At 34.4% G+C, this 16,555-nt stretch overlaps 1 protein-coding gene and 1 long non-coding RNA gene across 3 annotated transcripts in view; both read left to right on the top strand.

Moving 5' to 3' along the window:
• Positions 1-5,232: 5,232 nt before the first annotated feature.
• On the top strand, positions 5,233-8,284 carry LOC106774096. Of its 2 annotated transcripts, none has more exons than XR_002669665.1 (3): positions 5,233-5,408; positions 5,564-5,627; positions 7,816-8,284. It is a non-coding gene; the product is annotated as an uncharacterized LOC106774096 (long non-coding RNA). The 2 variants fall into 2 exon arrangements; XR_001376709.2 differs by having other exon boundaries at positions 5,552-5,627.
• A 53-nt stretch (positions 8,285-8,337) lies between these two features.
• Positions 8,338-16,555, top strand: part of LOC106773503 — a 34,797-nt gene continuing 26,579 nt past the window's right edge. The window contains exons 1-7 of the mRNA XM_014660188.2: positions 8,338-10,761; positions 10,964-11,206; positions 11,564-12,268; positions 12,405-13,229; positions 13,607-14,326; positions 14,432-15,283; positions 16,398-16,549. Of these exons, the coding sequence (XP_014515674.2) occupies positions 8,338-10,761; positions 10,964-11,206; positions 11,564-12,268; positions 12,405-13,229; positions 13,607-14,326; positions 14,432-15,283; positions 16,398-16,549 (5,921 nt within the window). The remainder of the gene's footprint in view (positions 10,762-10,963; positions 11,207-11,563; positions 12,269-12,404; positions 13,230-13,606; positions 14,327-14,431; positions 15,284-16,397; positions 16,550-16,555) is intronic.

The raw sequence follows: 16,555 nt of genomic DNA, 5'->3' as shown, positions 1-16,555 counted from the left end.
AACATTGTCACCGATGACTTTGTGATCTGCAGCCGTGAGACCGTGAGACCTTGCGAAGACGGAAATTATAAGTGTACTGTAAGGAGGGAGATGGACGGTCTTAGGGATAGTCGGGACGACCGCCACACCAAAAACCCAAGGAAACACGATGATGAAGCCCGGTCTCGGCGGCCGGGATTAACCTTTGTTTATCGAACTTTGAAGAAATCCTGAGAGACGAAACGTATGACCTAGGCGATGAGCCCCAAGTCGCCGTACGGACGGACTAGTAACCAAGCAAGCCATGACAGGAGTCGGGATACCACCGTACGACGCTGTCATGTCCGCATGACTGTCAATAATCATAGCCGGTCCCAAACAGGGGAAGACCGGACGGTCAAATGCGTCATTACGTCAAAAATATGCCGATCAGAATTTGGGACGCCAGCATACTGTGGGATCAAGAGTCGTGACCAGCGTCAAATCTTTTCTTGTTTGACTTAAGAGGGACGGCCGGCAGAGTACACAGATTAAGGTATCATAAGCATTCTAGATTAAGGTAAAACTATAATTAGCCTCAACAGGCCTGCGATTGGGTCGTGATTAAGGTTTCACTAATCATGGGCTCATGAGAGAAACTATAAATAGGAGTCAAAGGTAAGAGGTAAGGACACATTGAATGCACATTTATTTCTCCCTCTCTCTCTATCTCTACCTTTATTATAAAAAAGACTGAACACTGACTTGAGCGTCGGAGTACCATTGACAGGTACCCGGCCGACCTTGACGAAGGAGAACGGTTAATCTGAAGTTGGAAATTGTGCAAGGAAGCTTGGACGAAATCCCGACCGGAACAAAATGTAACACAAAGACCCATTTAAATGACAATATAATATTCGAGGGCTAATTAAATCTGTCATTGATAATTAGTTAAAAACAACACTAAATTTTTTTATTTTTATTTCTCACCCTTGTTATGTACAAATATCAGAATGTGAATATGTTGTTGAAACTTCATATTCAAGCAATCTCATTGCTTTGAAGCATACCCTTCTCTTTCAGATCGTTCTCTTAAAAGCTTTCTTCTTATTTTTTGTAGTCTTCAAAGTTTCTGGTTGTTTTGTTTACCAGAAATTCACCATTTTACATTCACTTGCCTTAACAAATCCACTTAAGAAGAGTGTTCGATGGTTTCTACTTAACAAGGTAACCTTTCTTTTTCTCTTCCTCGACTTTCCGATTGTCCTTTTATCTGAATGGGATTTTCCATTTCCATTGTTTGAATAGCATGTTTGAATAATTTTTTTATTTAAAAATAAGAAAGACAAACAAACAAATAGTGAGCAATTAAGATGTGTATCCATATGAAGAATTAAGATGCAACAAATACAAATTTTTAAGTGTGTTATGGTGATGATGAAAAGGGTTGCATGGAAGCACGATTTCGTAAAACTTCTCCCTGGTTGTATAGAAGGAAGGAACCCCCTCTCTACCTCTTCACTCTTTCCTTCTTTTTTTTAAAACAAAAATTAATAAAGACAGTCGGTAAATTTCATTGGAGGGGTGAAAAATATTGTGCAAGTGAGGAAGAAAGAAAAAAAAGAAAAGAAATAAAACATAATTCAAAAGTGTAACATCCCAAAGATATACTTTTAAACTATATTTAAGAGTTTTTACATTTATAATAAAATAGAACAGTTACAAGGAAAAATAAAATTAATTTACAGTTGTCCTAAGATAAGCATAAATTAAAACCTTAAAGAAACCTATACTAATAATGTTTAATAGTACAAACCGAGCGATCATATAAGCAACGTATAAAACGAACGATCCTACATTATTACAAGAGAAAGACAAGACCGAACGATCTTACTCTTAACTTAACTTCCCTCTAATTCCAGCTCATGCTCTAGCATACCTTCAGCACCCTCTGCTCACACCCACATAGTGATCATTGTAGTGACAAGGACGACTGAAATGGACATCATGACAAGACAGGAAATAAGGGTAAGCTAGTGTAATTTAATTAACTATGCAAACATACAATTCAGATGAGCATATAATAAAATCATATATATACAGAAATCAACCAAACATGTTACAACCGACCACATTACTCTGACTGTCCGGACTGTATGAATCGTGTAGCTAGACATTAGCACCCGGGTGGTGTAATAGCTGGGATGCCCTCAACAGCTGCCACCCGAGATTAGTCCTTATATAACCCATCTCAACCTTATTTGTGGACAAGGACCTCCTGCCATTCCCACGCATGAATTACCCTTCTCTACATGAGTAGTAATAATCACGGAATATCAGGATGAAAGACAGCATAGACTGACCATGTTCATACTTTACCAACCACCACCATTCATGAGACATTCCACCTTGGAATTCTCTTTCAATATCCATATTACAAATATCTTTTCATACATTCACATTTAATTAGAATTATCACAACATATTTTTATACCATCATAGTTCATCATTCATAACAACTTTAATTAAAGTCACACAAACAGTAAAGCCACTCCCACCATTGAACAAGACCGAGAATAAGAGATTAACAAACCTATGTACAATACTGAATCGGGAGAACACTCCCTATATATAAAAATATGACCGAACGGTCATTTGAAAAGTAAAACTCACGCATGAGCTGAACGCTTGAACCTTAGACCGAACACTATTGACTAGAGCTAAACACAATTTAGCTTAGACCGAACACTCTTGTCTTAGGCCGAACTCCATTATAACCGAATACAATTACAAGACTGATTGATTATGAAGGGACCGAGTGCCAATACAAGACCGAACATTACTGATACCGAATGCTAGTCCATGACTGAGCACTTCAAGACCATACATGACCGAGAGGTCATAAACAGATAAGAACTATAACAGACAAACTCATTTAATATCAAGTGTTATAAATAGACCGAACACTATATTTAATTGAATGAGAGCACAAGACCGATCGGTCATGAACTGAGAGTCTACAATAACAGAACTCAGTTAAGACCGAGCACCCAAGAAAGTCTAACGGTCATTAACAGGTAAGGTCTCATTGAGACCAAACACAGTTAAGACCGAACACCAATACTTAGAACAAGTACTAGTGTATAACCATTCGGTCATTAACTGAAAACTCCACAGAAGTAGAATTCTTGTTAAGACCGAACAAAAGGGAAAATGTCGTTCGGTCCATGAAGGACCTTCAGCTATCTGTACAATTCTGCAGGATAATGAACATAATTAAGAACAACACCAATCTTACCAATTTTATTATACCCACCCAACTTCTAATCCTTCAAACTTATTTTATACCTTCCTATACATTAATTAAGAATACCTAAATCTTCCTAACATCATTAAAAGAGTTTCATTCACATATTTGAGGATCAAGTCTGCAAAATCATGAGCTCAAAGACAGAGAACCAGATTTACTAGTTTTGGGTACATTTCTAAGTGTCTTAAGGATGCTAACAAATTTCTAAATAACAGACCCAGATCTCCTATACATACCAATCTTAAACCGAACACAAATCCCCAGTTTCACTATCATATATCCTTCCAATTTCACTCGGCCACTAAACCAAAGACATGTAGACACCAAATCATCATAAACACATCATCAATATAATCCAACCAACAACACCGCACACCAATTCATCAATTTCACATACATGCAACATCATCAAAACAAATTAATTAAATTAGCTAGCTTCCCTTACTCTAAACCAGAAGTTGCTATGCTTTCACCGTATTCCGAGACCGCAAGTAACTTCTAAGACTTTCTAGAACTTCTGATGGGTATAAAGGAACTAGTCATAGGAACCGAAAACAGACTCAAAGAATAACTAAATGAATGCATACATGCCAATCAGTGCTTGCATGCATCAGAAATGCATAAACCTCAAAGAATGAAGAGATATTTGAACTTACCAGCTCAAAACAAAGTCTTGATCGGGCAAAGTGAAACCCTTAATACCAGGAGGACTCAGGTGCTGCTTGAATGATGATCGGAGAAGTAGGAAGTGAGAAATCTTGAGAAGATGGGAAATTCTAGAGAGAATGAGGAGAAAATGAAAGTTCAAAATTTTGAAGAAAAGTGCATGGAGAAGTGGTACCAAATTTTAAAATCCTTGCTTAAAAACTACCGTCAAAACTCTAACTGTTCACCCATCCATACACACTTGAATCCCACTTTCTGAGTTTCATTTCCCTCCCGCCTACGCATGGCTTCCACTATGTTGGAAAATTTAATGACCTGACAAAAAGACTATGTATTAAAAAGACTTTCATCATTTAGATGATTATGTATCAATAATATCATATTTAAATTATTTATTTGGAATGTATCATGAAGTCCACATTAATGATCATGGTTTTGTACTTTTTTAATTTATACGTTTCCTAAGTATTTATAATATTAATATCAAATGTGCTATATGACAAATGAAAACTACTATATGGTTTTCTACCACATTTCTTTTTCATATTCCAATATGTGGATAATGAAATTAATGTATGCCACAAATGGGTCATCCATTTGGTAGAAGTCCATTTAATAATCACAAGCAAAATTGTCTGGTGTACTTCGTCTTATCTTAATCTTAAATTTAGTTAATTAATTTATTTAATGATTTATGATTTTGAAATATCTTTATTGAATTCAATTTTTTACATTTGAATTTCAATAACCATCTCAAATATCGGTTACCTATGGTTTAAAACAAAAATGGCACCTTTATTTGAAATAAATTTCTATAGAATTGAAGTTTTTCATCAATATGAAAGTATTTAAGAAATGAAGTTTATCTTTAAATAAAATTAAACTAAATTTTGTTGATATTCCTTATCTTTCCTTAAATTTCAATTTTTAAGCTCTCTCATTTATTGTTTTAGTTTTTATTGATTGCACTTACGAAAAGAAATAATATTCACCTTTTCTTTTTTATACAAAATAAATCCTAAATAATTTAATGAATTAATATTTTTCATTAACAATGTACTAAAGGTTATAGTTAACTTTTTTTTGCAAAAACAATTAATACGAAAGTATTTTAGATTAATTATTGAAAAAAAGAAAAAACTAACAATTAAAGGAGGATGAAGTGTTTATTTTTTAATAAATATATTAAAAAAATCACTTAATTGTCCACTATATTCCAAGGAAAATTAAGTGGATAATTAATTAAAAGCAACATCAAACATTTATTTATTTTAGTTATCAGTCTTGTCATCCAATTTTTGGCACAAAGATGAGGATATGAATATTATTGTTGCAAAATCATCATTTCCAGAGTAATCTCAATGCTTTGAAGCATACCCTTCTATCACTTTCACGGTGTTCTCTCCAAAGCTTTTTCCTTTCTTTTGCAGTCTTCACAGCTTCTGGTTGTTTTGGTTACCTTCACAGTGATCAGGTAAGCACTAATGGCAACCTCATGTTTGTTAATTGAAGCTATTATTATGATACTATTCTAAAAGAGAAACTGTTCTTCCTAGTTGAAGAAATTATCACTGTACCACTCTTTCTTTTACCAAAAATTCATCATTTTACCTTCAGTTGCCTTAACAGAAGAGAAGTGGCTACGAAATTCACAACTTGGACCGTTACTTCTCATCGTTGAGAGTGTTCAATGGTAAGCTCTCTTTTCTCCTTTTTCCTGTTTGGGTTTTTCCATTTCCATTGTTTGAATAGTATGTTTGGATAATTTTTCTGATTTGAATCTTCTCTTAAAAATTTCATGTGTTTTTGTGACAGTATTTGGGGCTACTGATAGATTTTGGGTGGATCTGGTTTTTTGTGGACCAAGTTTTGGCTTTTTCTTTCACCGTCTCTTTCTAAACTTCGTTTAGTATATTTGATGTGTACAGTGTTCCATAATAAGTTGTTCATATGAAGAAGTATCATTCTGAAAATAATAATGAAAAAGAATGCCCATTATTTTCTATAAATAGAATAGCGGAGAAGGAATTAAAGAAGTATATATTCGAGAAATGGGTATATGGAATTATTTATTTACTACTTTCTATATATTCTAAAAAGTTATCAGAATCTCTATTTGTATATCTGACTTTTTCTATATATAAATAAAATATAATTACTATGTCTATTAGTAAAATTATTCTTTTTCAATCACACTAATCCATATACTAGTTTTTATTACGAGATGGTGAAAACTAAATAATGGCCATAAATAAATATGATTAAGATTAAAAATGTTAATAATTACGATTTAAAAAGTGATATTACTGTTTCTATTTTTAGGTGATTTCCTATGTAAAAGTCATACCATAAAGTCTTAAGACACATTATGTTTACTACATTATTTTGAGACATGCTTAATACTTTTGCTTTAATCCAAGGGTCTTATAAATCTCATATTTATAAATTTTTATTCACTCTATAATACAAGTTCAATCTTTAAATATTATGATCCACAGTCTTAAATTTAAGATTCAATGAGAACTGAATGAAGAGGGAGGAGAGGATTTAAAAAAGAGTGAAAATACAAGAGTCCTATGAAGAAGCATGGTAAAATAAGAAGATGAAGAGATAAAAAATAAATTGAAAGAAAAATTTACAAGAGGAAGAACAAAAAAATATAGAAGAAATTAAAAATCAAAGTCATTTTTTTTTTATATTTTAAAATATTCTAGATGGTTTAAGAATGGTTAGAATCTCCTAGAGGTTCAGAAGGTAGATGACAGAGTGGTCAAAGAAGCACAGGTGCATATTATAAGTTTCTTCATATGTCACTTGGAAGTGCATGTGTACTTCACATATCTTTTAATTCCATGGACGTTCCAAAATATGTTTAACATATGATTACTTTGTTAACTTCCAATATGTATAACAACATTCTGTAATTTCACATTCTATATTCACCGAAAACTACAGTGCATAAGCATTAATGACATTATTTTAGTGAAAACTCAGCTTTTATTTAAACAGTGTCCTAAACATACTTGTGCTCGAATTCCCTTTCAACTTGGTTTTGTAGTATAGGGGAAATATACTCTATTAACAAATTTTCTGGAAAAAAATTCAGAACACACAAATACAAAGGCAACACTCTTACCTCTCAAAAACTCATAACACAACTCACAAAATAACATAACCCAAAACACAAAGTACAAACCCACTCTCTTTTCTCTCTGGTGCTTCACGGTACACACACCATACTCCCCTAGCTTTCTCTCTTTATTTTTCCACACTCACTTTTATATTTCTCTGCTGCAAGATGGTGTGCTATCCATGACTCAATCTATTCTTTCATGGGGTGCGTATCCCTTCTCCCTTGTATCCCTTCTCCCTTTCTCCACGGTGCACACACATAAAATATGTGTCACACATTTTCTCTACTCCATGATGCTCATTTATCATTGAGGAAAGCACAAACATCCAAAATATGATGGCTGTTTTAGTGCTTACTTTCTGTGCACTTATTTCACACACAAACAAAACATTTCCTAGTGCATGGGTCCAACAAATATTTAAAGTTTACCTAACAGGTTTAGCATAATGCAACACTTAGTATTGCTACCAGGCCGTCAAATCTGCCATATATATATGTACAGTAAACACCTCTGGTGATCAAATAATAATTATACAAAAACTTTATTCTTGTAGCAATTTGTATTACTGAAGTTGATGATTCATGTTATGATAGCTCCATCTTGTATCAAAAAATTTGTTATAGCACCGAGTGAAACAGCTTATGCTGTGCCCTCAAATGACACAACCCATTTGTTTTACAAAACAGTCTAAGTGAACACTGATATGAATTGAATTACCTGGTTGAATCTCTATTTATATACATGCAGAAGAAGATGTAGTTGAGATGTAGCATGGACTCTCTAATAGCTGGTTTGCATAAGTTCCTGACATCGCCTCTATTAAAGGCATGGCTAAATGAGCAATTGATTCACCTCAAGTCGTATGAAGCAAGAGTTCGTGAACTAAAAGGTGTTGTCGAGAACCTCAAGAATGTGAGAGATGAAATTCAGCACAAAGTGGATGAGGAAGAATTACGACGTGGAAGAGAAATTCCTGTTGAAGAGAAAGAATGGATAGAACGGGTGGAAGAACTAATTTCTGAATATGTGGATTTCATCAAGGACCCAGACCATAAACTTGCGTTGTTTGACTTGTGGGAGAGTGGTTACCTTCCCAAACCGGGAATAAGGTATCGTCAAAGCAGAAAAGCATATGATATTACAAGGAAGGCCAATGGTTTATTGCAAAGGGCAAATTTTGACACATTTTCTTACTGGTCTGGTCCACCTTCCATGGCTGCCTTTTTNTCTAACGTTGGTTATGAAAGCTTTCCATCCAGAGAAGAAACGATGANAAAAATCATTGCAGAATTGGAAAAGCCAAGTGTTAGAATGATTGGTCTTCATGGGTTAAGTGGCATGGGCAAGACTACTTTAGTCAAAGAAGTTGTTAAAGTAGCCTTAGAAGCTAAGAAGATCGACGTAGTGACCATGGCAAGCGTGACAAGAAATCCTGACATAAGAAAAATCCAGGGACAAATTGCTGACTCGTTGGGGATTATATTGGATGAGGAAAGTGANGTTGCAAGAGCTGCTAGAATACANAAGAGATTAAAGAANGAGAAGGAGAAGACACTTATAATCCTAGATGATCTTTGGGAAAAGGTGGACTTCAATATGCTTGGGATCCCATATGAAATACATAATCATACAGGCCTAAAAAANGTTAAAGAAGGAAAATCCGTCCATGTTGATAGCTTGATGAATCAAAAGGAAGGAAGTCCTAAAGAACCCCATGGTGCTTCGNATGAGTTGAAGACTGAAAAAACTCGTAGTCAGTACAAAGGGTGCAAAGTTTTGTTGATTTCTGAAAGCAAAACGGTATTATTAACTCAAATGGGAAGGAAAGAAAACTGTGTTTTCTGTTTGGAAGCCTTGAAGGAGAAGGAAACAGAGATGCTGTTCAAGAAAATGGCTGGAATGGGAGACTATAATTCTAAATTTCAGAAGTTAGGAGCTCAAATTGCGAACAAGTGTAATGGGTTGCCAATGACAATTGTTACAACTGCAAGGGCCTTAAAAAAACAGAGCCCCTTTGTATGGGAGGATATTCTTCGAAAACTTGAATGGCAGAAGTTAACTGGAGCACCTGAGCTGTCAACAAAGTTGAGTTATGATCTTTTAGAAGACGATGAACTCAAGTATACTTTCTTACTTTGTGCTCGCATGGGTCATGATGCATTGATTATGGACTTGGTCAAATATTGCATTGGTTTGGGGTTCCTTCAAGGGATCTACACAGTGAGAGAAACCAGAGACAGAGTTTGTACCCTTGTTGAAAAGCTGAAAGAATCGGGTTTGTTGTCTGACAGCTATTCAAGGGATCAATTTACCATGCAAAATATTATTCGCAATGCAGCTTTGTCAATAGCAAATAAGGAAAAACATTTATTTACAGTGACAAAGGGAAAGATAGATGAATGGCCCGAGAAACTTGACGAGTATGCTGCTATTTCCTTGCATCATTGTAACTTCATTGAGGGGTTTCCTAGGAGAATAAAGTACCCAGGACTTAGGGTCTTCCATTTCAACAATAATGATCCACATCTCAAAGTACCCACAAATTTTTTTAAAGGAATGAAGGGACTCAAAGTGTTGATATTGACTGGCATTCATCTCTCCCTCTTAGAATCATCAGTTTCATCCTTGATAGAACTCAGAATGCTTTGTTTGGAGCAATGCACGCTAGAAGAATTATCCATCATAGGAATGCTGAAAAAGTTAAGAATTCTTAGTTTTTCAAGATCTGATATCGAAAAATTGCCAGTTGAATTGCAAAAGTTGAAAAAACTACAAATTTTTGACTTAAGTAATTGCTCTAAACTTAAAGAAATTCCATCAGGTGTCATTTCAAACTTGGTATGCTTGGAGGAGTTGTATATGAGAAATACCTTGATTCATTGGGAGAAGGAAGAACTTACACGTCAAAGTAAAATAGGCCTTCTTTCTGAGTTGAAACACTTGAGCCAATTGACAACTCTAGACATACAAATCCCAGAGGTTTCCCATTTGCCGAAAACCTTGTTCTTTGACAAGTTATATAGTTACAAGATTGTTATTGGAGATTTGAGTGCACTCTTAGAGACTGATTTCAAGATTCCAGAGATGTATGAAACATCTAGATTTTTAGCAATACGATTGAAAGATGGGTTTGACATTCACTCTCTAAAGGGGGTCAAAATGTTGTTTGAAGGAGTTCAAAGTTTGCTTTTGGAAGAACTTAATACTGTCCATGATTTATTTTATAGATTGAATTTAAAGGGTTTTCCATATCTAAAACATCTGTTTATTGTAAATAATTTCACCATTCAATCTCTCATCTATCCGAAAGACAGACAACAGTCACAACACCCTGAGAAAGCGTTTCCTAAACTGGAGTCATTGCATCTCTATAATCTTAAGAAGATAAAAAATATATGCTCCTGTAAACTTTCTGAACCCTCCTTTGGTAAACTGAAAGTCATCAAGATCAATCTCTGTGGTCAATTGAAGAGTGTGTTCTCAATTTCTATGGTAAATCTTTTAACTGCTCTTGAAACAATTGAAGTTTCTGAGTGTTACTCTTTGACGGAGATTGTCTCTGTGGAAGAATCACAAAGCAATACTCAGGAATCCAAACTGGTGTTCCCTAAATTACTGTATTTGAAGCTACAATCTTTGTCTCTGTGTGGTAAATTTTATTCCATAACGGAGGAAAAACTCTTCAATGAAAAGGTATATTTAAAATCATGTTCTAAATGCTTTTATCTTTTACAGGTCATACTTGTTTTTCACATTTTATTTTGTTAAAACTAATAGGAAGGAGTTCGTAAGCTGTGAATACTTAAATCATCTTATCTATTGAAAAAATTAAGTTGAGAAAGTCAAAATAAATTCTTTAATTTCCATACACAACTTCATGTGTGTCTCTTTGCAGGTTGATGTTTCAAAATTAGAGAGAATGGAGTTGTCCTCAATTCCCATTACCGAGATATGGAATTATCATCATTCAAACAGGTCCTTGTTTAAAAATTTGACACATTTGGATGTTAATGGTTGTTGGAAACTAGAACATCTAATATCTTTTTCAATGGCCAAGTGTCTGGGAAGCCTTCAAAGCCTTTTTGTAAGTGAATGCGGAAATATGAAAGGCATCTTTCCTGATAGCATGCAGATGGAGGTAAGTAGGTTGGTTGGATTATATTTTCACCTTGTAATTTTCATGTTCGAATATTATGTTAGCATACTAGATTTAAAATGTAGGTTCTCTAAGTCATAAATTTCAGAAACTAGTTGACATATAGGTATGATTGGCCTCCCTTGTCTTTACGATGTCAAATTACAACCCACAACAAAATCATAGTTTCAACTTTATTGCACTTTATATGATACCTATATACAATAATATCATAATCCTAGTAGAAATTTCAACCTTTATTATAATCAAAGTGTTTTTTGCTCTTTCATTATTGATTGGGTATGCTACTTGTTTTGCATAAGATTTTTCTAACTTACGACTATTATGAACCAAAAACAGGGTGACATCTTTCCAAAATTGAAGAATATCAAATTAAGTAGCATGAAGAGTTTGCGCAAGATATGGCCCTCAGACCTCCCTTCAAAATCCTTTAGCAAACTAGACACACTAATCATTGAGAAGTGTGATAAATTAGTCAGTGTTTTTCCTCATTATTATGAGGGAATATTTCACAGTCTATGCAACCTGACTGTTACAAAATGCACGCAAATGCAAACAATATTTGACACATATGATAAAATGCGTTATGTTGGGGTTGTTAGCTTGCAAGATCTTCATTTAGAAATACTCCCAAATTTGAAGCATGTATGGAAATTGGAAAAGGGTAAAGGAGGGATTCTTGAGTTGAAGAATCTGCAAAAGATAATGGTTCAAAATTGTTACTGCTTGGAAAATATATTTCCATTTTCTGTAGCTGAGAATCTTGGTAATCTTGAATACCTTGTGGTGAGTTATTGTGTTGAATTGAGGGAAATTGTGGCCAAAAGTGCGGCTGTCAACACTGCTAAATTATTATTCAAGTTCCCTAAACTAAGAAGCATTAAATTTTCAGTCCTACCACGACTTACAAGTTTCTATCCAGGAGCTTTTCAACTGTGTTGTCCAACATTAAATGACCTATCTATTGAATATTGTGACTTGCTGGAACCATTCCAGAAAGAAACTGTAGATGTAGAAGGAAAATGTGTCCTCTTTTCTGAAGAGGTACGACTAAGCCTTTCAAATCTTTAACCTAATTCTTGAAAATAAATAATTATAAAACTGGAAAATAATCTTATGCATGTGAAAAGAGCACATTTATTTAAATTTATTCTTCTTTTTCATTATCTGTTTCTTGTAGGTACTCAACAAGTTGAAGTCGATGCAAATTGAGTCTTGGCATGCAAAGTCACAAAACAGTTGTATGAATGAAGGGAATCATCGAAGAGATAGTTTAGAAGAGCTTTGTTTATCTAGATTATCGGATACTGAGATCTTATATTCTTTTCTCCATAGCAACCCAAATCTGGAAAGCCTATCCTTGAGTGATTGTTTATTTGAAGAGATAGTGCCTCTTGAAAAAAATACAAAAATTGAAACACTGGGAGTAGTTCCAAAGCTGAAAAACTTGAAGTTGATAAACTGTAAACTTAAAGATCTGGGCTTTGAAGAAGACATAATTCTTAGAAGGGTAGAACTCTTGCTTTTAAAAAGATGTCCTTGCATGACAACAGTGGTGTCTTCTTCGACATCTCTCAGTAGCTTAGTGAATCTTGAAGTTGATAACTGTGATGGATTAGAAAATCTAATGTCACCATCTACTGCAGAAAGCTTAGGTCAACTCAACACCATGAAGGTAACCAAATGTAAAAATCTAATGGAAATAGTAGGAAAAGATGCAGGGAATGCTAGCAAAGTTGTTTTTAAAAAATTGAAGACCCTGGAGCTTGTTTCTCTAAAGAAACTCCAGAGCTTTTGTAACTCTGAGAGTTGTGAATTTGAGTTTCCTTCGTTGGAAAGACTAGTGGTGAGTGCATGTTATAATATGAAAAAATTTTCTGACAAGGTCACGAGACGAAGCACACCCATTTTACAAAATGTATATGCGATACTTGAACAAGAGAAGAAAAGATACTGCTGGGAAGGTGACTTAAATGCCACAATACATAAAATGTTTCTGGATAAGGTATGTAATTTGAATGATCTTTTGGACTAAATTTTAATTTTACATTTTGTTATTTATCTCTTTTTTAATTTTACATAATTGTGATATATAATCTTTTTTAAAATATATAAATAGAAAAAAAACCGAATATTATGATAAAATTAGAGGAAGGGTAGTTTGAGATAATTCATAGACATATTTTTAGCTGACTGAGGAGTAATATAAATGTTCTTTCCAGAATAGAAGAGGAGAAGAATAATAGTTTTGCAATTTTGTCGATATAAAGTTCCATTTTCACAAATAAGAAAATAAGAAAAAAGTGAATGACAATTGATTGACTAAATATAGGGAAGTATAATGTATCTTAAGATTAACTTAATGTTAATATATATTCACAGAAATTTTTTGAAGGCATGAACATGATGAGTTTCTCTGATGACGGAAAGCTAAAACAAGAAATGATGAGTTTATCTGATCACCTAGAACTAAATCGAGCCTGGCTAGGTGGTGAAGTTGATCCCCAAAGTATTCATAGTTGGTTCTACAGTTTGAAAGTTTTGAAGCTTGAGAAGTGTGAAATTCAGCAATGTGCAATTCCATCTAATATTCTTCCTTATTTGAAAAACTTAAATGAACTGATGGTGCAAGATTGCAACAATGTAGAAGTAGTTTTTGAGATGAATGTCACACAGGGAACAGGAACAACATTCCAATTGCAGAAATTAACTCTAAATCGACTATCAAAGCTTAAGAATGTGTGGAAAGGGAATGGTGAAGAAACTCGCAGCTTTCAAAATCTGCGGGAAGTGGCTGTTCTAGAGTGTCACATGATGCAAACTTTGTTTCCTGCAGCCCTGGTAAAAAATCTTAAGAAGCTTCACACACTTATGATTGGACGTAGTTGGGGGTTAGAAATTGTTGGAAAGGAAGACAATGCAGCATTAGCAACACAGAATTTGGTGTTTCCTTGTTTAACTACATTAGTTCTTGTTGACCTGCCAGAGCTCAATTACCTTTATCCAGAACCATTCACCGTGGAATGCCCCGTGTTAAAATTTTTAAGAGTGTTAGATTGTCCGAAGTTGGATCTGTTTCCTCGTTTCTTAGATCTAAAAACGGTATGTAATATGCAGATTGCATTCAATTTATTTATTCTTTTTTTCATCTACTAATCCAGTTCCAATTCAAAGTCCTTTCTTTGTTTTACGTGTTATCCTTACTAGGTCGTTGCCAACCTTGAGCAATTGGTACTCGAAGGGAAACACAGTTTGGTGTTAGAGTCAAGTTTACAAGATCTTGAGTACTGCTTTGAGGATTTAAATTCTATTTCTCTGCGATTTGATGTTGATGAAAATGAAAAGTCTAATTTGCCTATTCAAATACTCCAAAGGGTGCCAAATTTACATGAAATGAGTATAAGTTCTTGCCATTGCCTAGACGCATTCCGCACTGAAATTTCTGAAATGAATAAAAAGGTGATGCTTACAGACTTGAAACGTTTGGATCTGAATGATGTATGGGAGCTCAAGTCTATTGGATCGGGGGATGTTCCATGGTTAGACATGATTTGTAAGAAGCTCCATAGATTATATGTTGCCAATTGTCCTCGTTTCATGGCAGTAATGCATTCCCCTTCTGCACAGTTTTTCTCCTGTTTGAAAGTGTTGTCTGTATTCAATTGTCAAAGATTGGAGTATTTATTCACATCATCAGCAGCAGAAAAGTTGACTCAGCTTGAGCGTATCCATCTGTACAAATGTAGATCGATAAAAGAAATAGTGGCAAAAGAGCAAGGTGAAACAACTTCAGGAGGGTTCAAATTGCAGCAGCTACGCTGCGTATCTTTGTCTTATTTATCAAGCTTGGAATGTTTTTATTCTGGAAATCGCACTTTGCAGTTACCCTCTTTGATAGAAGTTCGCATAATTGAGTGCCCCAAGATGGAAATTTTCTGTAAAGGATCAATGGGTCCCAATTTGTGTAAAGAAATTAGAACTTCCTATACCTCAAATAATGGATTGGTCATCGTGCATGATGATCTTAACTCCACTGTCAAAAAGGTGTTTCGACAACAGGTACTTCTTCCAAATTAATGTTTGTGTAGTTTAATGTCTTAATACATTTTATAAGTTATCTAAAAAAAAATATTAGCCACTTACACACTGTATGAAGACATACTCTAAGCCACATAGTGCCTTTTGCATGTTCATTCTTCTGCACGACTTAATGGAGTTTTACATTTCACACATTGATTGATTTTGCCACTAACAGCGGGAAAACTCAAGGTTGGATAAAGATAAGATGTTAGGAATAAAAAAGGAAGTAAGTTAGACACGTGTGAGACACGTATAAGGAGGATAATATGTTACAGTTTGTTAGAAGAGAGAGAGGGTATAAATAAGAAAACCGAATAGGGGGAGAGGGGTATCAGATAGTTGTTGCCTTTGGGTATAGACTGGATATTTTCCAGTGGAGGAAGATTAGGCTTCCTTGGGGGTGACTCTTGTATTGTGATTCACTCATACACCATTAATACATATACATATACTTTTCCATTTTTTATTGGAGAGTTGTGGTGAGAAGAGGGTCTCGATTAGGTTATTCGTATAAAGTAACCTAACATAAGACAATTTGCCTTTTACGTTACACTTTGTATTCTGATAATTAACCGTGAATCTACAATGTTGGATGCAGATTGGACAATTTTGCATTACAAATATATATTTTTTTACAATACAAAATAAGAGTTGTCTGCTTACCCAATAGGTCCAATTTACTGACTGCGTGAATTAAATTCTTGCTGTAGGGGATATGGATCCTAAAACTTTATACTCAGTTTTTTTGTAGTGCATAGGATGTACACGCAAATTTTAACTCACATGTACTAATAAAATTAATTGAAGTGTTCTATATTCAAAGTCAGCATTGTACAATTCAATCAATAAATAACCTAGCTATATATGGGCCCTCTGAAAGAAGTACCTATTCCTTGGAAAAATAAGATAACAGAAAAAACATATAGGAAAATAAATGATGAATGGAAGACATTCAAATTAAAGACGAGAAAACCAGAAAGTAAAATACTTCAAATGGTAAAAGAAGAAAAAGAGTACAACAGTTGAAACTGTACCGTACAGTTAAACAATGTGAAACCTTACATACTCATCTTTATTCTTTTTGTATGCGCAGAATCATATAGTTTTCGGGGATTCTCGTATGTTGCAAGACATATGGAAATCAGTGACACTCCCCGAAGGGTATTTCCACAATTTAACTTCTATGGTAGTTGAAGGTTGTGAATTTTTATCAGATGCAATACTACCTTCCCATTTACTTCATTTGCTCAG

Source organism: Vigna radiata, chromosome 9 (genome assembly GCF_000741045.1).
Source record: "Vigna radiata var. radiata cultivar VC1973A chromosome 9, Vradiata_ver6, whole genome shotgun sequence".
Taxonomy (NCBI): domain Eukaryota; kingdom Viridiplantae; phylum Streptophyta; class Magnoliopsida; order Fabales; family Fabaceae; genus Vigna; species Vigna radiata.
The sequence above is the reverse complement of the archived record's forward strand: the minus strand, read 5'-3'. Positions and strand labels throughout refer to the sequence as shown.